This window comes from Ambystoma mexicanum, chromosome 6p (assembly GCF_040938575.1).
Source record: "Ambystoma mexicanum isolate Mex_15411 chromosome 6p, UKY_AmexF1_1, whole genome shotgun sequence".
Lineage (NCBI taxonomy): Eukaryota > Metazoa > Chordata > Amphibia > Caudata > Ambystomatidae > Ambystoma > Ambystoma mexicanum.
Window position 1 is genome coordinate 274,293,524 of NC_090935.1, and position 26,667 is coordinate 274,320,190.

The 26,667-nt window shown below is 42.3% G+C and overlaps 1 protein-coding gene across 2 annotated transcripts in view; it reads right to left on the bottom strand.

Annotated features, from left to right (window-relative positions):
• MBD2 (methyl-CpG binding domain protein 2) overlaps nt 1-26,667 on the bottom strand; it is an 809,238-nt gene that overhangs the window by 193,776 nt on the left and 588,795 nt on the right. For both annotated transcript variants that reach the window (XM_069626990.1, XM_069626989.1), the window contains exon 5: nt 4,074-4,251. In XM_069626990.1, the coding sequence (XP_069483091.1) occupies nt 4,074-4,251 (178 nt within the window). The remainder of the gene's footprint in view (nt 1-4,073; nt 4,252-26,667) is intronic.

Sequence of the window (26,667 nt, forward strand, 5' to 3'; positions counted from 1 at the left end):
AGCCATTTAGTTCCATTATGTGTTAAAGCCAGAACAATGTATTAATGTATTGGGAATTTGCAAGGAGCTTATATGTAGGAATTGTGTTTCAAAGCGCCCACAAGGCAAAGGGGATGGAACAAGGGAACAAAAACAAGACAATGGAATCAAAAATGACAATGAAAAATAAATTACAACAGCAGTCATATTGGCCTCATGACATTCAGAGCGTGAAAGTGCAGAGAGGGAGATGGGACAGGTAAGTGTTATAGGGCCCCAAAGTGAGGAAGTGCCAGAGGGCCAGTTACAAGGCAACCGCTAAGTGTGCGGCAGTGATCACCTGGTAAGAGTGGGGTCACCCGCCAATACAATAAGTGCAGACCTGAGAGACCGCACAGGCTAGTGTGGGCCCGCAGGCAAAGGGAGGGTGGCTGCTGTAGGCTATTGGACAGAAGGTCAGGACACGTAGGACTCTTAAGGGTCCAGGCCGCCAATCTCAGCGACTGTGGGTTTTCGCATGGGAGTTAGAGAGGGAAGGAGAAGGAGAAGAAAAGGAAGGTCTTGAGATGCTAGCAGAACTTGAGGAGATCCAGCTTAAGACAGAGAAAGAGGGAAGCTGTTCCAGAGGAGGGAGCCAGCCGAAGAGTATGGCTGCCCACTCTCTGCTTAGAGAAGCACTTGACAAGCAGAGAGTTGTAGCCAGAGGATCGGAGGGATCTGGAAGGAGAGTATTTGGTGAGAGTGAATTGCAGATAATGTGGGTCCATGGCCCCAGCCAGCCTTATGGATGATCCAGAAGGATTTAAATGTGATACTTGCAGTAACCAGGATCTAGCGGAGAGATTTTAGGGCTGAAGCGATACGATCCCTGTACTTGAAGCCAAGGATAAGTCTCATAGCCCTAGTGTGGATTAGTTGGAGGGGATGGAGAGAAGAGGAAGGTAGATTAAGGAAGAGGCTGTTGCAATAGTCCAGCCTGGAGAGTACCAGGGCTCTGGAGACATTGAGCTTCTGGGGTAAGGTGAGGAAAGGAAGAATGCCTCTGAGGAGGTGAAGTTGGAAATGGGCCTTCTTGGCAAGGTCCAAGATGTGAGAAAAAAAAAGAGAGAAGTCGAAGAGGACTCCAAGGTTTCTGGCTTCAGAGGAAGGAGAAGGGGCGGGGGAGGGTGAGGTGGCCCGACCATAGAGGGTGGCCAGAGTGAAGGGAGGAAAGAGGGAACAGGAGTCCCGATAGGAAGGATCTCAGTAAAAATAGACATTTACACCTGGATATATTTTCTGCACTAAACTTAAAGCAGAGGCAATAAGTCCAATAGTGCAGGAAATGAAAGGTTTTTGCTTTCACAAGAGGGGCCACACAGCCAAGTGGCATTCCAAGGAAGGGTCTTGGGATTAATATGGCAGCAAAAGTCCACTCAATTACTTCAAAAATAAAACAACCGATTGCTATTCTCTAATCGATAAGGATGAGGTGCTGGGAAACTGAACAGTGGAAAAAGCAATCTGTCGTCACAAGTTGTAAGCAGCATGCACATATTTATTGACAGAAAGCAATGCATTCTCATTTTAGCAGTATGTATGCATTTGCTGACGGAACTATGAACGTGTAACAGTCCCACTGGATGGCAATCAATATACCTGTGTGTTGGACTTCAGTTAGTATTTATATTCTAGTTTATTCTGCAGTGACCCAGGATGCATTAACTTTACCAAAAGCAATGTGCTACTCTTTGTAAAATGGGGGTGTAAAGTAACTGAAATTCATTTGGTTGATAAAATGTGTTAACAGTAGAAATAGACTCGGGCTATAATCCACTAGGGCCAACCTTTGAGGCCTTAGATCCCTGGTCTGCACGCATAAAAAAAGTGAATTCTAATCAAATCAAACTGTTAGTGAGCTGAGAAGATTTTGAAATGAGTACGCTGCTCCTAAATTAGAGAATTTGCGCAAGTATACCAGGCCAAAGTTGCTACTTCCATTCAGCCTGTTAAACAAATATGGGGAACTAGCAATCAAAAATAATGGAAACACAAATAAGCTCCTTTATGTTACAACAAGCACTCCACCAGGCCTGCTGCTATTCTGGTACAATCTGGGGTTCAGTCCGCTTTGATCTCCATAAAGCACAGTACATTCAATTATACCCTGAAGATGATAAAAGGCAGAATAAAGAACCTGCTTGCTACATTTGCATGTCGCCTCTGAAACCTCGAAAACCCTGGTGGATAGAGTTGTGCCCCAGGTGAATGTTGATTAGATGCAAAAATAATGTACTTGTATTTATTTTTTGTATTTCTAAAGCGCCAACACAGCCCGCAGGCATCGAAGCGCTGTTACAGGAATTGTTTGTTTTTTAGTTGCGTAATTGTTTTTTGGCTTTGTTGCGTATTTATAACGCGCTTAAATACCCAGAAGTTTCTAAGCGGGACCCGGGGATGAAGCCTGTGTTGCTTTGTGTCGCCTTGCTTCCAAGGAGAGTACGTTGCTGCTGAGCTATCCTCCCAGGACAACGAATGAGTACTTCGATAAAGTACAAGACTGGAGAGAGGCTTGAACAAACAGTCAGTGAAATAGTAGGTAGTAAGCTGCAATATCACACACCTGCTCATAAAACACCTTATGTTTAAGTTATCAGAACTTCATAAACGCTTCCCCAAATGTCCTCCACACAATGACAGGTGAAATAACTGGCTAAATGGACAAACTGGATCACCAGACTGTGCAGGTTGAGTGTGGGGAGTTCTGAAACATTTTGCATCCCATTGCAATACCCAGAATGCTACTTATTTCTAGAGACCAGACAACAATTATGCCGTAGCCGAATTTAGACAAGGATTGAAGAACCAATTTAATATTTGAGCCGTGTCAGGGGGAAGGGTATGAAATTCTATATCCGTTTGAAGTGCTAGCACACATTTTCAGATAGACCTTCTCTTATAATTTCTACTACTCGTAATTAGAATGTAAACTTTTTTTTAGTGTGGGTTTCAAATAAAATTCTTCAATCAAAACTATCTACTTATCTGCTTTTTAAAAAGTGAATGAAGTGTAACTGTAACAAGTGCAAATTAGCGGTTAAATGCCAGGAATTGCATGACGGGGTCGTATCAGCTCCGGCTGATAAATATAAAAATAAATAGCGCAACACCCACAGCCCCATACTGCACTCGTACGTCAACCATTTTCCAAATCCTTACAACAGGCTGCGGTTCGAAAGATGCAGATACTGTGCAGTGAAAGGGCCAGGATTATTGGATGTGCTTCCAAGGACCATCCACGCCGAGGCAAAACGCCTGTCCTCATGAGAAAACTCACATTTTGATTTGATGCAGCTTTGCTCTGTATCCTTAACTGCATTATCGTATTAAGGTTGAAAACTGCTTACTGATTTTAGCCCCTTCCAACAAACGAAAACATATCCTTGCCAATGTTCAGTGCTTTGAAATCTTAGATCCTGCTCTGTAGATTATTTGAAAGCCTTCCCAAACACCTCTAAGCACCATTAAAAACAGTGGCAGGAAAATCAGCCATTTCACTATACAGTTGAACTGCCAACCACCCATCCCCCTCCAGCCCCAAAATGGCAGCAGTGATATGTCCGCTAGTTAAATGAGAAGTGGAGGGGGGGGACGGGATTGTCCAGTATACACTGAAGAGGTAAAATACCACCTTTCTACAACTGGGTTAAAAGGTAAGGGCTCACTACAGAAAGGCATTGTGTGGGAACCTGCATGAAAACCCCAATGTGGCAGTGACATTGCAGAGCGGTTTTGCATTCTTTAAGGACACTTCGCTAATTTGCCTAGACAAAAATCCTAAAAACAAAATCTATGCAGAGAGAATGGCTATGAGAAACAATTTCTGAGCAAACTATATCCATGAAGAAAGGGTTTTCTGGAGTGGCAGTATGTTAAAAAAAAACATTTAAAATTATCAGTTCATCATTTGCTAAATGCTTAGAAGGATGATGCTTTAACAGTTATCAGTTAACCAACTGCAAGTTATTTTTATCACAAATTCAATTTCTAACCATAGTTTTATATGTAAAAGAAACACATACAGAAAGTAGGTGCCTTCACTATGTAGGTCTCACCTAATATCTTCATCTGTGACGAGAAACGCTTTGCAGAGGGGTTGAGTCGTGTTAAGCCAAACTGCTGGGTTCTTTTCCACTGCAGCCGAGAGCTGCCCCGTGATGGGGGCGGAACTGGTATGTAAAGCACTGGCAATTGCAGACAGTAGGGTCTCCTCACTGTTACCAGGGCCAACCCCTACAAGAAAACACATCAGTTAGTTCGGTCTTCTGGTATCGGAATTCTACAATTCTGTACTATAAAACTAAAATATGTTTCAACAAAGCACTATTGTAGCAAACCCCTTTTAATTGTATTTAAAGGCAAACATGGCGTTCCCTTCGTCAATGAAAGTTCCATCCTCATTCTTTAAAGTCGTGCGCGAAAGCTATGAAAACATAACATTTCATGCCCTCCGCTATTGAAAGACTGGAAAAAGCGCAAAGCGGAGTAGAGCGTTATCGTGTGATCGCACAAAAAGTCCACTTAGTCTAACTTCATCCTCTTTATACAGGACCAGGCATTTTTAAGTGTAGGCGAATGCAGCACTTTGTGGTAGGTGTCGGGCTCACAATGGGAAACTTGAACAAATGTTTTCTGACGAGCTGTGTGACAATGAGCCATTACCTACAATTGCTTCCCAGGCCTCTGGGCAGACTGAATGACATGCGTCTCTACAGATGTGTATGCATACGAATACACGTTCACCTTAAAATGTACTGCAAGAACTCGGTGGCCAATCTAGTGCATATTAGGTTTGTTGGACCACGAGAGAGAGAGAGATGCAAAGTCAAACAAATGAGATGATATGGTAGATCAGGGAAAGAGCTGAAATTGCAGGTCAGTGAGGAGAGCTATATTAAAACGATTACGATAATCTAGCATCTGCAAACATGTGAATTCCAAGCATATGCAAACTTGTGAATACCAACTTGAAGGATTCATTTATTAAGCACCAAGTATAAAACAAAAACAAGATCGTTGGAACTGTGGGATGTTTTTACCCATGCATCCGAGCCCTACCACAAAAACTGTGCCTTACTGGCATTGAAAACATCATGATGGCCAGAACTTCACAGAAAATGCACAGGGAAATGCATGAAGAATAGGCTGCCACCCATTTTTGCCGATGTTGTGGGCACAGAAGGGCACTACCTAAAACCACCATTGGGCTACACACAGTAGCCTGAAACCATTGCAAAAGGGGCAATGCTGATTGCCAAAAGCAACCCACAACTATTGGAAATTCATTTCTTCAATGGGCACAACATTATTTTACTGCAGAACCACACCAGTGCCATGTGCTGAACCTGGATAATATACTTCCATGTAAAATCTCTTGTTTGAAATGCATTAATTCAAGACTGATAAAAAAAAAATGCATGCAGTACCCGCTTTGGACTCAAGGTGGCGCTAGCGGTTTAAACTCTGACAGGAGAACTGCTACTTCAGAAGCTAATCAGCCTTCTGTGACAATTGGGACTTCAAAAGACTGTGGGTTAATTAGAAATCTAACCACCTGCTGTTCCCAGAGACAATCTGATTTGATTAACAGGCCAAAAGGCTGGGAAACCTTCTCACCTCAGAAAGCCCAGGATATCACATGGTCATGCTAACCAAATGCAAAGTGGCCCCTGGTCTGTTGACCTCAGCTTGCTGGAGCCCACACAAAAGACCTTTTCCCTTGAATAGGATATGGTGATTTTGACTGTTTCCTGTCAACAAAGATCTGCCAGCCAGGAGAGACATGTGATCACTGTCATCCCCAAACTTTGGGGGCGGATTCAAACACTGCAGTACTTTGAATTGAAAGCAAATATATATTTTACAGAAACACTGATAATTCTTGGTAACCAGATGACAGAAATGTGAAATTTGGGGATCCTTAAAATGAAAACTTTGCCCACAATTCAAGCCCAAACTCCAATTTGTGTGATGTTCTGGGGCAAAACCCCGCTATTTATTGATACTACAGACTCTGTGTTGAAGCTAGAGACATGGGAATTTACTGGAGTATGTATGGACAGGCCGTGTATATGTGTATAATTTTTAATGAAAAACCAATGTTGCATAACCCACTAAAATCGAAAATAAGTTGCCATTTCTTTACCCAAGCTCCTAGAAACGCCAGAGTCGGAACAGTGCCTACCGCATGTGATATGTGATGTGTGCAGGTGATGTAAAAACAACTGTGTATTTGGGAGAATTTGGATCAAATATAGATTTGTGTGCAATCTGACAAAGGGAAGGGCCCTCTGGCCATAAAATCTACCTCATCACTCTGCCTCACAACTCAGTTCCCCAATCAAGGGAGAAAGGAAAGCTTGGCCAATGATAAATTGAGAGAGGGGCTGGCTTAGTGATGCTGCCCACACACCCACTTTTTAAACACATAAAAGCAGACAGTGCAGGACAAGTGGAGATCCCTTTTTCACTTTCCGCGGGACGCTCTGCCGGGAGACTTCAGACTTCAATCCATCAATCTTCAGAGACCAAGACTTTACTTCAGAATTTGTAAAGAACAGGCCTAACCCACAAGCTGAGTTCTCTTCAGCATGCCTCAAAATAATTTGCAGACTATTCACAGCCGGGCTCAGCTGTTGATTCTGGCCTGAAACCATGCGCCAGGAAGATCCAGAAGCAGTGCTGTACCCAGAGAAAGCAGAGACACCCAGAAAGCAGACCAGAGATCCAGAGAACCACAAGCCGCTGTATCCGGGGAGCTGACCCAGACGCTGTGAGCAGAAGCGGTGCCTGACGGACCCAGCAGAGCGGAGCTGACCCAGGCGCTGCACGCAGAGACCATCCGTGGTGAGGGAACCGCAGCCAATCCTGACCCGATCCGTGGCAAGGTCCAGTCCTTTCAAAGCTAGGAGTGAGTACTTAGATCAGATTGTGACAGAAATAAGCTCTTAGTTAAAATAATTTAATCCAACTATTTTAATCTGATGAGAACCGTCTCCTAGAAATCGTGTCACCTGTCCTTTTCAAAGCTGTCACCTGTCAATTTGAGTTACTTTAAATCCGAAAAACGACCTTTACAAAATCGTTCATATCTCTGGAACCGTTTGTCCTAGGAACTTGGTTTAACTTTCCTCTCAGCTTTCCAACGAACCTAGGACCGACTTATACTTTTGCCGTAATCACGATTCATGCACTCGCGAATTTTGCCGCGATTTGCGAGTTGGGCCGATTTCTTTACCTGTAAAAAGATATCAGCTTTTTGCTTTCCTTTGCTAAAAATTTGCTTGCCTCTTAATAACCATCCCTGAATCATTGCTAAAGGGAGACTGAGCTCATCCCAAGTATCTCTCACTCACCCTGAACCTCCTAAACGGAATTAAAAGCATTTTCAGCATATTTCTCACTTCATTGCCACCACATTCAAAGCACTTGGGCCTGTGTTTTAAAACTGATACCTGTTTTCTCTAAGCTTGCTGGGGTGGCAATTGAATTTCGTATTGTATTTGATTGCTTTCCTGAGAACTGTGTGTGTTACTTCCATCTCCTTGCATTGCATATGGGAGAGGAAGGGGGTGAATTGCCACCAGGGGAAAAGTGAACATATGATATCTTGTGAAACCATATTAGTTAGTTTCTGTACTGCTTTTTCATTCAACATTGCATCCATTTGAAACCATAAAAGTATTTTCTCTGCCTTATCCATCCTACACCAACTCCTCATTGATTATAAAGAAGTGTGCTAGTGTCAGATTACCCATTGTTGATTAACATTATATTTATAAGGGCGATATCGATTAATTTATTATAAAAGCGTGGTAGCTATATTTTGCTTTATTTCTCAAATAAACCTTTTAAACTTGCAAAACCGAATTACTTCTTGGCTCAGTGGGGTCAGGAGGATTCTATGAGAGGGGTGTTATATAGGGGTAGTCATCCAGAACTCATGAACTGAACATAAAGATATATCAATAAGGGTTTCCATTCAGTATCCCAGACTAGGCATTGACTTAGCTGTAGTGTTGAATTGAATCCTCTTACAGAACCTTAAATCGCCCTTTTGTTTTAGATGGTTGGTTTTGTGTATATAGTGTTTTGTTTGTAGATATCTGTTGCATGCCTGCTTGTAAATGTGACCAGAAAATAGTATGCAAAAGTATTCATGTGTTTGATAAATAAAAGTGCACTTCGGAAGAAATTATAAAAAAAACTAAGCACTGTAAACAGGTATACAAAAATTGGATTATTTCCCATAGAGCCCAAATGGCTCAAAGGGATGGAGAATTAATGATATCTGCTATGGAAGGTAAAAGCCCTTGTAAAATTCGGTCACTTATTAACGGCACTGAAGTTACGCAATTGCAACTTTCAATGAATCCGATAGCAGGAGATGTATGGTTGAAATACTTTGAGAATTTATATAACTTTTCGAATGTGAAGGAAACGATGAATTATAACAGCATCCAGCCGTGGGTGTTGGACATTTCAACAAAGAACATCTCGAAGTATATTAGAAAGACAAAAGTGTCATCCACCCCGGGCCCAAATAATTTATCATACACTACTTTAAAATATGATAGTGACTTATGGGCCAACCTATTGAATTGCTTATTTAATCAGATCGTAAGTGAGAAAATTATCCCGTTATCTTGGAAACTGTCGTATGCAATCCTAATATTCAAAAAAGGTAATCAACTTAGCCCTCTAAACTTTCAACCAATTATGCTATCTGATGTTGAATCGAAAATATTTACTGCAATAGTCCTAGAAGAAATAAATAAATGGATTAACCTCAATAATATCCTGGACCCAAGACAAATAGGATTTAGACAAGCAATGGGGACGGATATGGGAGGTTTGATAGTAACAAGTTTGCAGGAGAAAGCTAAAGCGAAGGGTAATCATGCACTGTATATTGCATCAATGGACCTCTCCATGGCCTTTGATAAGGTTGATAGGCAAATATTGTGGAAGACTCTTGATCTGGGAATGGATAAAGGTCTATTAGAACTCATAATGTTATATACAGGTACTGTATTGAAAGTACGTTTAAGTAATAAAGGAGACTTATCAGAACAAATCACTGCGAATAATGGACTGCGCCAGGGTTGTAGACTGGCCGCTACACTATTTAATTTATATGTATCCCAGGTAGGTAAAACTCTGGATATAAGCGGTTTAGTTTCCCCGAAGACTAATAATAATGTGATCATAAAGTGGGTTGCATACGCAGATGACTCTTGTTTGATGGAACAAAAATTGGTTTGCAAAGAATGATAAACACTTTCAAAGAATTTATAAAGGAAAGAAAACTGATAATAAACCCAAACAAAACAGTGATTTATCAAACAGGGACTAAACCACTTAAACAAGAAACTCTGGTAATGTTTTGTGGTGGAATAAAAATAAAAAATCAACCGATACTGAAATACCTGGGTTATACATTTACCAGTAAACATACACTTAGTTATATGAAGAAGGAACTCAAAATGAAAGCATTATGCATTGCGAACCAGATGTCAATAATAGAAAGGATGTATGGGAAATTCACACTAAGTGCTTGTATTCTATTTTATCGCACAAAAGCAATTCCAAAATTGGCTTATGGCCTTGAATTTTGTTGAAACGATTTGTATCAAAGTCGGGAAAGGAGGTATGGGAAATTCACACTAAGTGCTTGTATTCTATTTTATCGCACAAAAGCAATTCCAAAATTGGCTTATGGCCTTGAATTTTGTTCAAACGATTTGTATCAAAGTCGGGAAAGGAGGTATGGGAAATTCACACTAAGTGCTTGTATTCTATTTTATCGCACAAAAGCAATTCCAAAATTGGCTTATGGCCTTGAATTTTGTTCAAACGATTTGTATCAAAGTCGAGAAAGGACCCAGATGGAGCTTTTATGAAAGATTTAAAAAAGCTATGCGATGAGAAATTATTGGATCTTGGTCTTACTAATGAGACCTTAATAGTAAACCCATGGAAAGTAAATGAACTGATAAAAGCATATGACTGGCTCGAGAACAATGTGGTGATTTTAAATTCGTCTATATATACAAAGTTAATATCCTTTTGGAAATGGTATGCTGTACCAGAGAAATATATAGTGAAATATCCATCGAGGTCCTTTCGAAATTCAACAATGAGATTCCGGTTTAATGTTTTGAACACTTATGAGATACAAAGCATTTGTGCCAAAAACGTGATGGCTTATAACATTTGCAGACATTGCAATATACCTGATACAAAAGAACTTACATCTGCTATTGATTTGTCCAAGTCTGATGAAGCAAATGATTGAATATTTCTCAAAATTTGTTAATGATATATCTAATGTAAATCGAGAAAATATTTGGTACGAGATGCTTCATGGTAATTCAACGATAATGAAAATAAGAGTTAATGAATTCTTGAGGATAATATGTGATGTAACGAACTATTGGAATACGTACTACGAATTGAAGGATTATAAATTATAAGTTGTGAATGAATTTTACAAATTCTGATATAATGATGAAGTTTTAAGTGTTTTAATGTGACGTAATATGTTGTTTTAATGACTTCTAATTTTAAGAAAGGTTGATCATATTAACAAAATGAATTATTATCTTAAGGTAAATATTTTAGGTTTTATAGGATTGTAATGAGTATGATTCATTCGATTGTATTGGTTTAATTTGTGTAGCTTAAACGTTTTGTAAAAATAATTTTCTTGAATAACTTTGTAAAGGTTTATAAAAACCAAAACAATAAAGATAATAATAAGTAAATGTTACTTGTTTTTTTATGTGAAATATAGTATGAAGGGTGTGTGTATGCTTAACTGAATGTGTATATTAGGCATAGTATTTACATTGTAATGTGTGTTTTGAGAATATATTGTTGGTTTGCTTTTTATCCTGGCATGATGTTGGGTATGTTATCTCCGGCTCTTAGTTACTGACTTGCTTTTTGGGAGGGTGACTTACGGTTTCAACAATGCTGGTTATATTGTATATTTTCTGTTTAACAATGGCATTCCTAACTGAACTACAAACCACCGTATACCATCAGTAACCATTACATGTTAAAAAAAAAATAGTATTCCCACAAATTTCTTCTAATTTCGGTATTGTGTAATTCATGTACTAGCTAGGTGGACAGAGTGGCAAGTTAACTATCATGTATTTATTTAAAGGATTTCACACAAATGCACATGAGCGAGAGAGTGTGTGTGTGTGAGAGAAAATAGGCAAAAGAGGAAAGGGCAAGAGTGGAAAATAGTGCTGGACACGAAATTGTGAAAAGTAGTAAAATGTGTGTGTCAGAGGGAGGCCAGAGAGCATGAAAGAAAGGAGAGAAAAGGTATGGGAGAGCAAGACTAAGAAAGAGAGGTAAAGGGATCAAGAGAAAAAATAAAAAGAAACAAAATGTGAGGCCAAGAGCTAGAGAAAAGGAACGCAAGAAAGAATGAGAAAAAGAATGGAGACAGTGAGGAAGAGACAGGGAGAGAAAGAAAGACTGAAAGAGGAAAGGAGAAGAAGAAAGGAGAGAAAGATGGAGATTGAGGGGTAAACGAAAGGGGGAGAGCGAGAGAAAATATTGAGGGCCACATGGGATTGTATATCTTCATTTTGTTTTTTTCCTGCAGCCCTAGTGCGCATGTATGGGTATACAGACACATTAACAACTCCACATAACAATTTTTTTTTTTTTTAGAGTAAAAGCAAACCTAACATTTTTATAATATATTTGCCTTTGTCCCCTACTTTCCAGAGCATAGAGGTGTATATTGGTGCATGGGACTGAAACAGATCAGTCTACACGAATATTATTACTTGTAAGAAACTCCTTGCCTCTGCAACCAGAATTCTATTTTTATTCAATTGTTTGCATAAACAAGAGCAGCAAGAGTTTCACTTCGAGGAAGGTGTGATATAGGCATAGCTTTCCCAGTTCAATGCGTGACATCTCGTACAAGTCTTTCCCATTGCATGCTGGAACTTCTAGACCCATACTTACAATGGAAAAAACGAAACTACCAGTTACAGCATGCAATGGGAATAATCTGGACTGGCTCGAGGTGTCGCTTATGGAAATGGGAGACATGGCAGCTATGTAATGGTAGTAAGAAAACAAATTCATTAAAACTGCCCACCCTTGCTCGCACATAAATGTTTGGTAAATTTGTGTGCAGACTTATTGCTTCTCAAATATGGAGTCAAACAGCACGTTGGTCTGAAAGATTTGAGTTGCACTTATTGACTGTGCTTTTGGTGTATCAGTAACATTTATTTGATCGTGTATCATACTCGGCGTCTACACACTACATCTAGCAATGACAGCTTGCTGATTGGGCTGCCTCTATTAGTGATGCTGAAAGTAATAAAGAATGTACTAGTCGTTTGGATTCGTTTTATTGTGTGAATGTAGAACATGACTGTCCTACATACATCTAGTGTGTGTGTGTGTGTATGGGCTTTTCAGCATTCGACTGCTGTATATTTTTGTAAAAAAAATGTTTAGGGTCGTTGTCTTCAATTTTATAAAATTGAGACACTTGCTCTACTCTTGATCCCGCGTGAGACTGATTTCAAAACATGGTGCTTATTATCCACAGCAAACTGATCATTGCAAAAACAGCAAGACTTATAGTTTAGGCCATGGCGTGGCGTCCATGCACAAAATGGAGAGTTGCAATCAACATAGCAAAAATCTTTCTCAATGCTCCATTTCCTAATTATCAAACAGATTAGTCATAGTCTATAGACATCCGTGTCGTGCTTTTAGTTCTCTCCGACCAAAATCAATGGTGGAAGAGGGCATTGATGGTAGGAGCTTCATGTCACACAAGGTTTACTATGACTCCTTACCATGTCACAATTGTCTTGCGAATCCCTTGGTGGCCCTGGCCCCCTTAGGTACAATATTTCTAACGGGATTTAGCACTATCAGTGCTGCTGCGGCAGCCAAAGTTATTACGGGTAAGCCCTCCCTTAATAACTGCCTGCTTAACACGCTCTTTGGTGTCTCATGCCCCCTCAGTTTATGGGTTTCTGCAGGTTCACGCCCCGGAGGACATGTGCCTCCCTGAAACATGACTATCAGATAGTTCTTCACCCCATACTCATGAAAGCGCTCCCCGATGGGTATAATTATACTCAATCTTCATCTAATTGCTCTCCATCCAGGAAGGGGGGGGGAGGTGTAGGGGATAGCCATCCTGTTTAAATCGTTATGGTTCTCTGTGATTACCATACCGCACAGCCTAAAAATGGAAGCCTTATTGGTGTGTCTGACAGTTAATGCTTCACATTCTATTTCTTCATTGTTTACAGGCCACTTGGCCCTTACGCCGCTTTCCTTACTCTACTTTTTTGAAACTGGCAGCATCGCTACAAGTTGGATTGAGCAATTTAGTAATGTTGGGCAATTTTAATATTAGGCATAATGCCCCACAGTTTGTGCATGAAGCTACCCATGTGTTGGGTGGCATCCTTGATCTGATTTTATCGACAGAAACTACTATTCTGGTTGCTTCTGTTAGGCAAGTCTTGTGGTCAGACCACAATTTAATATCATTTGAGGTGGACTGTATGTATCCTTCCACAAATCATTGCCCACGGCTATGTTGAAGTGCAATTGGCGTTCAGCGAATCTGGATCAAATCTGTCTTATTAATGATGAATGCCAAACCACCACACAAGTGGCTTTTACTTTTCCATCTCAGACGCTGCAGGAAGCAGCTGATTTGGTGGCCCCTTGTAAGGTATCCCGTCCCAAAATGTTTCCACCTGCACCTTGGTTCTCTGATGAACTCAGAGCAGCCCGTTTGGCTGTAAGGCAGGCTGAATGAAAGTGACGCCTGTCATACTGTCACAAGAAGAAATTAGCCTCTCGACAGCTCCCTCGTGAATACCATGTGGCTATTCGGACTGCTAAGCAGGCATTCTTTATGCACAAGGTTGAATCAGCTCTCAATCAATCTACGGAACTCTTTTCGGTAGTCAAGTCCTCCTCCTTGTCCGCTCATTTTGCACCTTGTGTGCTTCCTAGCCAATCTTGCTGTGACCCATTATCTGCGTTTTTATAACAAAGATATCAGATATTTGTAGAGTTATATAAACTAATATGGCTAGTTCTGCTAATCTAAAACCAAATGATTTGGAGATCCTGAGTAGTCAGGTGTGGTCTTTTCCTGAGTTCTCGGCAGAAGCGGTCTTTAAGGCAACTAGTCAACTTAAATCAGTATCTCCTTCGGATCCCATTGCACTTAAGGTACTTGAAGGTATTTTGCCCACCATTATCCCTTGGCTTACGCTGGCAGTTAATCCTATATGCAAAAAGAAGATAAAGGAAAATACAGTATATAACTCCAACAACTGACTGGTTCTTATTCAAAACCTATAGCATGGTCCTGAAAAAACAGACCCACTAGCATATTAATAAAATCACAAATTCAATGTTATTATAAATTCATATACATTTTTTGATACAGTACAATTAAAAAACAGTTCTATAGAAAAAAAGACACCCACAAGAAATAGAAAATACAATATACACAAATCACCTCATATATAACACTTATACACACTAAGAAATATATCAACCTAAAAACATTCAATCTACCACAACAGGACAATAGATAAATCCATACTGGTCCAATTTGTGTGGAAACCAATTGTCGGCCCAACATGGTTCTGTCCCTAGCAACACAATGGTTGGACATTCATCAGGGGCTGTCCACTGAAGACTTTAAATAAGTATCTGATTCTTGTATTGTGAGTGGGTTGTAGGTCACATATGCATATTACTTTGCCATTGGGTAAAAGAGGATCATACTTTGTTCATTTTCTCAGTAACTATAAGGTGCACAGAATCCACTGAAATATCAATGTAGACCTTTTAAAGAGGACTATCAATTGACTCAACTCTCATGGGAACACGAATTACAACCTAAAAAGAGTTTCTCGCTCCCCAGAAAATATCATTAAGCAGAGAATTGGGGAGGTGATAGCTTGTTAAATTAGATATCTGTATATACCATTTTGGGTTGATAACTTATAATTTTTGAGTAAATCTCGAAACACTGTCGTTCGCACCTGCAACCTCGTGCCATCACGGGACTCATTTTATTAAATCCGGCATGATTAGATAAAGCCAAAAATCTATGTTAGAGGATGCTTATTTGTAAATGAACGTTTTTTACCATGTTGAAGTTTTTCACTGCATATTTGAAACAATGAAAATGCTATCCCAGATGGGTGGAGTCATAAATTCACAAGGATGATACATAGAATCAAAGAAAAGGGGCTCGGGCTGGGTTAAACCCTGGGTTAAGGGGATGGAGAATAGTTGTACAATCCAAATTAAGAGCCAATGAGCTGGCATCTCATAATTCAGACATTTTTGGGGTGAGGTTTAGATGGTATAAGGTGTCACACAATTGGGGGAAAAATGCCCAGTTTCATCTGCGTGGGACTACTGCAAAATTGCTGAAAAAATAACATTGCCTGGGAGACAGGATTTGGAGTTAACCAGGAACATAGACAGAAGTTGGGATTTAGACTAGAAGTCAATAAAGGGATTAGTGCTTGAGAACATTTTTGACTGAACCTGGAGAGGCCTCTAACCAAGTCCTGATGTTTACCCAGAGTATCCAGAATTCTTGAGGAATTTTCCATAGGAGAGGAAACCCAGAGCGATGTTATGTAAGTAAACTTGTCCAACCAAACCAAGTCTGTTTGATTTAATAGTTTTCCCATGATCGGGATGAGGTTGGGATGGGATATGGCCTTAAAAAAACAAACTGGTGTTTTCTCAACTCCGATGTCCAAGAACAGTAAGGATGTCCGTGGCAGTCCTGTGATGTTCGCAAATATTCGGCGACATCAATACCTATTTCTGCATTAAGTGGTTGGTGAAAAGCAGTTTTTGGATGACTTTGGCATCACTTGATGAAACTGCATGAAATTAATTCTGGGATTGCATACTAGGCCTGACTCTGAATGGTTCTGCAAAGTGTGGTGCTGTTTTGTCAAGAGGTAACAAAATTAGAACGGGAGAGGTCCCAAAATATTTTAAAGGCTTATAAATGTGGTGCAATTTGACGAATCTGCATACACATTTGCAAAAAGATTTTAGACCTTGATATGAATGCTTTTGCAAAGTTTGGTGGGGTTTTGTCAAGGGAGCAAAATTAGAGGGTGGGGGTCTCAACATTTTTTAGATGGCTTATAACTTTGTTGCCGTTTGACAAATGTAGACAAAGGTTTTCAGAAGGATCATAGAACCAACCTTGAATGTTTGCTAATGGATTATGTCAAGTAGGGGCTAAATTATATAACTATTCTTTTTGTTAAACATGTTTATTTTTGTTCGATACACAGGAGAACGTACATTGTAACAAGCAATTCTCAGCAATTTAACAAGCCCGATAGTCCCTTTTCTTTCAGGCATCCCTCCATCCTCCTCTCGTTAACACTCAGTCTTCACCCAATTCTCGCTCCTCTGCTCGCTGCACCAAGCCTGTACGCTCGGCCGATAGGGCGTTTGCTATCGCCCGCGGCTTGAATGTTAGAGCCGGATAGCTCTCATCATAGTCTATCAGAGGTGACCAAATGTTCATGAAGCGATGAAGTAGGCCCCTACATGCCGCTGTGATTTTCTCCGCAATAAAAATGTCCCACACTTTTAGCCACCATAGGATCAACAGGGGGCCTTCCGGAGATTTCGATGTTCGTACTACCGTGATCTTGGCAGCTAATAGTAGGTGAGTCAGGAGGGCTGCCGTTCTGCCAGATCTTGGGTATAAGCCTGGAATCGGGGCTCCTAGTAAGATTGATTCTGGCTCCAGGGGCAACGTGATCTTTGTTATGTCTGCGATCGCCAGCGTGCATTGGGACCAGAATTTAGCAACCACTGGGCATGACCACCAGATATGTATGAATGATCCCGGGAGGCCACATTGACGCCAACATTGGGCGTCTAAGGATTGGTTAATATGGTGTAGTCGGAGTGGTGGATAGTACCATTTTAGGAGTAGTTTATGGGCACACTCTCGATTAGTGATGCAGTATGAAGAGGAGCGTGTACGAGACCAAATGTCTATCCACGTCTGGTCCTCTATTGCATGATCGAGGTCCGTTTCCCATTGTGTCATATAGGCCGCTCTGGTAATGAGAGTTTGTCTGCAATAGCTTGTATATCGTCGAGATTCAACCTTGGTGTGGGGGGGGGGGTCTGCGAGTGTCAGTTCTATGGGGCCCAACTCTCGAGTAGCTGCCAGGCGAATTGATGGATGGGAGCACCAGTGACGTAGCTGCGTATATGATAATCTGTCTGTTTCCCTTAAGCTGAAGGCGCTCTTGCATTGTTCAAAGATGAGAGGGCGATTCCCTTCAAAGAGCTGGCCCAGGGAGCTGAGACCCCCCAGCGATCCAGTTGTTGAAATTTGCGAGGTGGGCACCTGGTGAGAACGCCGGGTTATGGAAGACTGGGGCTGATGGGCCCAGGTCCCTCGAGATGCCCCTATATCTACGTGTCCATTCCAAGGCTTTCAGGGTGTGCTTGGTGGAGGATAGGGTGGCTGGCCATGTTCTCCTTGAGGCGGGAGGTAGATGTAAGAGGAAGCGGAGGGGAAGGGGTAAGCGGGATTGTTCCATCTCCGTCCATCATGGTCGATTCGAGCTAATGATCCAGGCTTGCGTGCGGGCTTATTGCGCCGCTATCTGATATTTCTGGAGATCCGGGACTCCCAGGCCTCCTAGGTTCGGACTGGTCAGCATCGTTTTCAGTGGAATTCTCGGCTGTTTACCCTTCCAGATGAAATGCAGCATTTTTCTCTGGAGATTTTGAAATGGGGGCCTGGGGATCATAATAGGAAGGGCTGAGCAAGCATAGAGGAGTCAAGGGAGGAGGTTCATCTTACACGCCGCTATACAGCCCAGCAGTGAGATCTCCTGTGAGCGCAACCGTTCGAGGTCTTCTTCTAAGGACTTAAATAACGGTTGAAAGTTTGCTCGATAGGTGTCTTCCGGGCGGGCTGTGATCTGGACTCCCAGGTAGGGTATCGCCTTCTCCGATAGTTGGATCGAGCAGAGGGCCCCGAAGGATATTTTATCCTCCGAATTCAGTCTCACCCCTAAGGTGGATGATTTTGTGAAGTTTATAGCAAACCCTGATGCTTTGCCGAAGGAGTGAATTTCTGCCAGGGAGGACCTTAGCGATTGGGCGGTGTCTGCTATGGTTAGCATCACATCATCTGCGTACAACGCTATTTTATGTTGGGTAGGGCCTACTTGGAGGCCTTTGATTCTAGGGTTGAGGTGGATACGTTGGGCCATGGGTTCCATGATTAAGGCGAAGAACAGGGGGGATAGGGGACATCCCTGCCTGGTCCCGCAGGATAGGGGGATCGGATCAGACAGGAAGCCATTGACTAGGAGCATAGTTTTTGGGGATTGATAATTCGCCAGGATGTATTTCTGAAATGCGGTGCCAAAGTGAAAGGACTCTAGAGTGAGTCGGAGAAAAGACCAGTCTACTTTATCAAAGGCTTTATTGCATCCAGAGCCAGCACTGCCAATTTTCGTGAGTCTCGCTACACTATTTCAACCATGTTCCGGACTCTGCGTATGTTGTCCGGGGCAGATCTGTTCATTATAAAACCTGTCTGGTCCGGGTCGATGATGTCTGGGAGTACCCTCACCAAACGGTTGGCCAGGACTTTTGAATATAAGTTGGCGTCCAGATTTAACAGGGAGATCAGCCTGTATGCTGTGATATCTCTCAGGTCCTTTCCTGGTTTTAGTGCGAGGACTGTGATCGACTCTTGCATCGATGGGGTAGTTGTTCCAGTGAGAGCAAAGGAGTTGAAAAGAGTTGAAAAGAGTCGCCAAAGGGGACACCAGCTGGGGGTGGAAGATTTTATAGAAACGGGTCCAGAACCCATCCGGGCCTGGGGCTCTCGGTTTAAGACTCTTGATGGCTTTGTCCACCTCTTCACTCGAGATCGGGGTCTCTAGATCGTCTCTAGTCGCTTGGGAGATCCGGGGAAGAGCTGCGTCTCGGAGGTAAGATTGTTGGTCTCCGAGTGATCTAGCGAATGCCGACATCGTGTCTGTGAGATGGGCCACTGCGATATGCTGCTTGTCTCTCTGCAAATTGGACTCCACCTTGCGAGTCCCGGAGGCCTAGGAAAGCGTTTCTTTTCCTGATCTTTGCCAGCTTCTCCACCAGAAATGTATTCGCTTTGTTTCCTTTAGCATAGTAACTTTGTTTAGTTCTGGCTAGCATCTGGGCTGTGCCTTCCGCATAGTGTGCTTCCAGCTTCTTCCGGGCTATCTGGAGGGCCCGGTGGGTTTTAGGCTTCCAGTTCTTTGCCTTACATATTGCTTCCGCTTTCTCTACTTCACCATGTAGGGCCAGGCGGGTTTGTCGCTTCTTTTTGTGATAAGCTGCCCCTTGCGAGATCAGGACCCCTCTAACCACTGCCTTCATGGCGTCCCGTGTATTGGCCAGTGAGGTGTCCTCATTCTTATTTACGCTAAAGAAGTCTTTGATAGCATTCGCCGTCACGTCTCGTAGTGACATAGTCTCCGCCTATTGTCTGCCCCTCTATAAATTGCGACAAGGCTTCTTCTAGGGCTGCGTAGAACTCTTCCTGCTTTTCATTCGGCGCATAGACCGAGATCAGCGAGTATAATTGGCCATATAGCCGGCATTTGATCGCTACAAATCGGCCTTCCGGGCAGAGTAAGGAGTCTAAGATTTGAGGTCGGAGATCCTTGGCGAAGAGTATTGCTGCTGCCCCTTTCTTGGTGCCATTCGATGCTAGAAACTGCAACGGGAATTGTCTGTTACGGAGCCTAGTGAAGTTCGCTGGGATCAGGTGGGTTTCCTGGAGGAATACTACCGAGGCCTCCTCGTTCTGGATATGTTGTAGGATGGATTTCCTTTTCTGCAGCGCGTTCAAGACATTGATCGTCAGGAATCGCACTTTCCGGTGTGGTTGTGGGGACTCATGCTCTTCTTCGAGTGGCTGGGACGCCTTTGGAGGGGAGGGATGGTGGGGTTAGGCATCATCTATGGGCTTGAGGTTGAGCTGAGGTTCTTGTAGGACTGATTTATTTTCGGCGTCTCTGCGACTTTGACCAGGCCGGATGAGCCTTTTTCCGGGGAGGCTTTGTTGGGTCATCAGGAGTGGAAGTCGGGCTGCAGGGGGTAAAGATCCCGGAGAAGCTGGGTGTAGGATAGACGCAGCGTCTTCCAAGTGACTTATCGAATGCTGGGTCCCTTGGTAGGTGAATTGGAGGGCCGTCGGGAATAGCCATCGGTAGCAGATCTTCTGGCTCTGCAGGAGTTGGGTCAGGGGCTTAAGTGCTCTTCTTTTTTGCAGGGTCATCGGGGAGAGATCCTGGTAGATCTGCAGCGGGGTGCTCATAATTCGTCTTTGGTGCGACTAATCACTGCAAGTGCTTCCTTAGTAGAGTAAAAATGGACCCTTGTTATCACGTCCGGGGGGGGGGGGAATCCGTGGTCACTCTCCGTCTAGGGCGTAGCCTATGGGTCCGATCAAGGATTAATTGAGTCTGGTCCAATTGTGGGATTAGGAATTGAAAGAAGTTTCCTATGTATTCTGGGAGATCTTTATCTGGGATGGACGAGGGCACTCCGCGGATGCGCAGATTATTTCTTCGGGTCCTGTTTTCCAGGTCCTCCTGCTTAAATTCTAGTAGCTCACTTCTGTTCTGGGGGGTCTGAATCACTTGTTGCATCTCTATTATGGATGCATCATGGCTCCGAGTTATATCCTCGACCTCACTCAGTCTCTGCTCAGTCTCTGTGACTCGTTGGTCCGTATGTTCTAGTTTTGCGGTGAATTCGGCAATGCAAGATCTAAATTCTTCTTTAATATCCAGCATAAAGGCTTCAATATCCCCCCTTTGTTGCCAACTTTCCCTGCTCTTCCGAGGTCTTCTGTGGGGTGAGTTTCAGAGGGTCTGATTTCTTGGCCTTGTCTGTTGCTGGCAAAATCGTGGAGATATCAGTATTTTTGGTTCCCGTCACAGCTTTCGCCATTGCAACGATCTCAAAGCTCTAACTTGGGGGTCCGGATAGGGGGCTGCGCTGGGTTGGTCCGTGAGTTCCCCACTTAGGTGGAGATCTAGTGCTCCGTGAAGGGCAATGATGCGGTGTTAGAAAGCAGGGGCCTCTCTGGGCGAGATCCGTCGTGTTGCTTGTGGAGTTCAGCAGCAGTGGGGTGCTTCAGCGTCACCAGGAACGTCTGCTTCCGAGAGAAAGCTTGACTAGCGGGAAGGGAGGTGGGCCGTGGCGCCCCAGGAAGTTGTTGGGCAGGAGGACCAATTCAAGCACTGTGTGGTGGGCTTGGGGGGGTTCAGACGGTGAGCTAGCTCCGTGGTTGGCAGGCCGAGTCGGCCCCCTCACTGCGCTAATGTTCCACTGAAGAAGGGGGCACCGGGCCTCCAGAGCGAGGGCGGGGGCAGCCGCAGGTCCAATGATCGCAGCAACCTTCAAGGAGAACAGACTGGGGGTCCCTCAGGATCAATTCATGGTTTTGGGCCCTTGGCCCATCCAGATTGCCCAATGCAGCGGCAGCTCTCCAGGGGCTCAGAGTGGGGCCCACCGGGGCCGCTCCCTACCCCAAGCCGGGGCGGGAGGGCGACAGCGGGCACGGGCTAACACTAACACCCAGGACATCAAAGATGACATCACATGGCTGGCTCTCTTTTTTTCCTTTACTGACATATCTAAGCCACATAGTTTTCTTCAGTAACAGTCAGTAAGTAAAAATTGAAAAGGTACTATATTTGTAGACTTCGGGTCAAGTCATATCATATGAAACATATATATAGCGGAAGACACAGGCTTGAAAGAGCAATCCTTTCTGTGCATGAAGATAATCATTAGGGTTATCAGCACTTTCTCATAGTTTTATTTGTATTACTCTACCTTCCCTGTATATGCTCATATTTGTATACATTATACTCACTCTCCTTTCCTTTGGGTGCAGTCACATCATATGATACACATACATATGGTAAGTAGCAGCTTTGAAACAGAGCAATAGTTTCTCTGCATAAAGACAATCAGTTAGGTCATGAACTCTTTCTGCTACTACTACTGCTTTTTTGTTTACTTCACTGTCCTTGTATATACTCATATATGTATGTGTTGTTGTCTCTTTGTGTTTTGTCTGTGATAATTATGTATTAAGTGGGTTTTATTATCTACTTATTACATGTTTCACAGTACGCAAAACTCTAATAAGAAAGCAGTTATCATTTCACTATTCAACATGGCAAGATTATGAATATGGGACCTTCATCATGTATGCTGCACACACTGCCTATGTTTCTGCATGAGTAGCTTAGTATACTGGATAGAACTTCATAATAGAATGCTATTTATATCAATGCATTGCTTAATGCACTAATTAGCTCATGATATTTATCCCAATGATCCTTGACAGTTTTTGGTCAGCATTATAAGAATCCCTTGCACAGGGTTTTTATGAAAAGTAAATGCACATGCGATGTCATCAGTGATGTCATCAATGACATTTGTGATGTCATCTTTGATGTGCTGGGTGTTAGTGTTAGCAGTGCACGGTGGCGCGAGTTATGGTTGCTTATCTTACCATGACTGCCGAATTTCAGGGGTTTTTCAATTTACTTTGAACCATAACATCCCTTTAACAACGTTTTTTTACTGAATTTCATAGGTTTTTAGTAGCACAACTTAACCATAATATCCCTGACTTTAAATACATGTAACATAGAACATACTGAACCCATAGCTAGTGATTTCGATGTCCGCAGACATATCGAAAATCTGAGCGTGGTGAATGTAAATTTAAATAGTGTGCCCCATTTCCCCTTTGAGGTTGGCTCTGAAAAGAGCCGTTTTTTTGTTTTTTTTGCAGATGCTTGACAGACACCTGTTATTTTGTATTTATTTTCTTCTTTTTTTCTTACTTTACTCCTAAAATCTTCACATAACCTTCTCCAAAGCAACCCTTACATTCCAAAACAGCACGGCATTTCCCATAAAAGTTAAGGAAATGCCATCTTCTTTAAAATAAACAGCATTACTGGAATCAATATTCTCATTATTACAGAAGAACATAACAGTTCTAAGCATGAACGCACACATGCCTCGGTTGATTACACAACTAGCATTTTTTTGCTGAGGACAAAAAACTGAACTATTGTCCCATATTACCCAAGGTAGTAATCCAGAAAAAATTACTTTGGCATTTGGAAGGATGTTCATTACTGCTTGAACCAAGTGTTCAAAATCTGCCAACAAAGTAGGGGCGCTGACATAGCCCAAACGGAAAGCACCATAGTGCAAAACTACCACATGGGGACTGTTGATCCTGCCCATATCTTCACAGACTTTTACAATTCCCTGTACAGTGCAATCAGGCACAGTGCTCCACACAACCGCCACTCCTTTAACATCAAAATTCTTTGCAACATGCCTGCATTGAGCATACTGTTGTAAACCATGCACAAACATATCTCCGAGCACCAACACCCTGACTTTCTCCACTTCCGCCATCTTCACTACACAGTCTCTCAACACAAATCCACAACCTCAACATCTGATTGGCTGATCCCTACAGTCTTCTTTCCATGCTGGATTTGCTGGAAAATCCCAGATGTAGCACGCCCTGTCCATGGACAGACGTGGTATCTGCGGACCACGTAACTCTTGGACAGCCCTTCTACCATTTCCACTTCACTCTCTGTACCATTCCCTCATTGCATACAGCTAAGCAGTCACACAATACAGAGAACGTCCTCAGAACACCCCCATTTTGTTTATTTTTTAACATTTCAGGACACCGCGAGTGTTCTTCTGGCTCACTCTTTTTTCTTTTGCTGACATATCTAGGCCACATGGTTTTCTTCAGCAACAGAAACTAAAAATTGTATTTTATTTGTAGACGTATCCTACAAGTAGGTTCTTATAGTAATTCTCTTAGAGTCCAGTCACATCACATGAAACAAATACATAGGGGAAGACACAAGCTTTAAAGACAGCATTATTTTCAAGCAAATAAATGATGATTTCTCTGTTTCAAAGCTGCTATTTACCCTATGTATATGTATATTGGTATGTGTTCTTGTCTCTTTCTGTTTTCTCTATAGTAATGCAATTATGTAATACATGGGTTTTATTAGCTACTTATTACATATTTCATAGTACACAAAAATCTATTACGAAAACAATTATTTAATTATTCAACATATTAACATTACGAATATTATACCTTCATCTTGTACGCTGCACACAATGCTATGTTTCTGCATTAGTAGCTTAGTATACTATATATAACCCCATAATAGAATGCTATTTATATCAATGCATCGTTCAAAGCACTAATTAGGGTATGATATTTATTGCAATGATCCTTGACACTTTTTTCTCAACATTATAATAAGAATCCCTTGTACACATATTTCATGAAAAGTACATACACATGAGATGTCATCAGTGATGTCATCAATGACATTTGTGATGTCATCTTTGATGTCCTGGGTGTTAGTCTTAGCAGTGCACAGTGGTGGCGCGAGTTATGGTTGCTTAGCTTACCATAACTGGCAAATTTCAGGGGTTTTTCGGTTTTACTTGGAACCATAACATCCCTTTAACAAAGTTTTTTTATTAGCAGGCAAACAATATACAAAGATGGAGTGTAAAAAGCAATTTCTCAGAGATGGCTGAACACCGAATGTTGGAAACTAAGAATTTATGGTTGTTTACAGTGAAGGTCAGCTGCTTCCATTTTTTGCTCGCGTGCCGGAGAGGCCCACGACTCGCACTGTAAGGTTCTATTGTTTTTTGACCTTGACAGACAGGGATCGTGCTAAAAGACTTCTTTTGAAGGAGTGTTGCAAAAACGTAAGACACGATAAGTATGAAATTTCTCAAACAAAACCACTTTTATATATTATATCACTATGAGAAAGATCATTGGCATAGACGGAGTCGTATTTTGGGACTGCACTACGCTTAGACAATGGAAAATGCCAATATAATGTAAGTAACCCTTTAGATTATTTTATACCGGAATATAATAACAATAGCGTGGCGTTAAAGCCCGGTTAAGTTGTACTTGTTCGTTCAATGTGGCATAGTGTTTTGTACCGCGCACTATCACCGCCGAATTGGTTCCCTGTCGCTTAGAGGGCTCTGAAAAAGGCAGAGGACAGAGGGTGGGTTAATGGGAATAAGTTAACATACTCCATTGCACTATCCTCGCTAGCAAATAGTTTCACGCCCTAATAAATAAAATGAATATTTTTAATGAAGATCGGCTGGTGAGACTGATTTATGTTTTTTAAAACAGGTATGTCCTTCCGTACTGTCAATGCCATGACTTTCAGACCCCGGCCGACAGATTTTTTAAGTGCCAGGTGCAGCTACTTCTAAACAACTTCATGACCCTCACCATTTTATGGGACAATCGCCAAGGACCCTTACGCGGTACTAGCGGCTAGATGGAACATACCAACCATTATGGTGGTCTAATGCCTCGTTGTTGGAACAGCCTACCGATAATCAGTGCGACCATAGTGCTTCTTTTATCATAAACCAACACCCTGTGAACCGCAAAGGAACAGCGCGTTACTCAAGATGAACTTTTGCGGGTCGACAGCAAAGACAAATGCAAATCGCTGAATATTCTCTAAACATTTGATGTCAAATAAAAGTACTTTACTAAATGTACAATCTTGCTGTTTGCTTTTAAATCACAGTTTCATATTCCAAATTGTTGCGCGCTGTGTTGTGAGATGACCTGTGTTGTTTTCCGGTTTCTATGTAAAGTCGCGTAGGACTGGAGACGACTGGGCGCGTTTGGCTAGGCACCCTGTACCGTCACAGAGAGAGACGGGGAATATGAATGCTTTGATAATGTCAGGCTTAGGGGCGGGAGATATGATTAAGTGTCGCAAAAGCAGGTCAGCCAGGTCGATGGGGCAAGTGATAGGATTATCACATAATGTCGACGCACAGCAGCCCGATTTATCATTTGTTTAGTGGACAAAAAGTCGGGTAAGGGCCATAGGAAATTGTAATGTCAACGGACATAAGGAGTGTTCTTAGAACACTTTCAAACTAACAACGAACAATATGAACAGCGTTCTCAGAACACCCCCATTTTGTTTAATTGCAAACATTACCTCCACGTCCACTCTTCCTCGTCCCAGTACTTACTTCATGAGGCCCCTGCGTCCGAATAGGACCTTCTTCTATTTCTTTAAATTCCTATAAATCCTCCCCCACATCCACATCACTCAGTTTCATATTACCAAGCCGGAGCATGGGACCTTCCCCGCAGGGAGGGTGAGGAGGGTCATCAATACTGTGATGAGGAAGAGTAGGACTAGGAGTAATGAAGATTACTGAGTAATCGGAGCATTTCAGGACAGCGCTAGTGTTCTTAGAACACATTCAACTTGCCAGAGTACAATACGGACAGCGTCCTCAGGGCACCACCATTTTGTTTATGTACGAACATTTAAGGACACCGCGAGTGTTCTTAGCTAAATTTTTAGCTTGCTTGCGAACAAAACGGACACATACTCCGTCCTCAGAACACCCCACTATTTAGTTTATATAGAACATTTCAGAACAGCC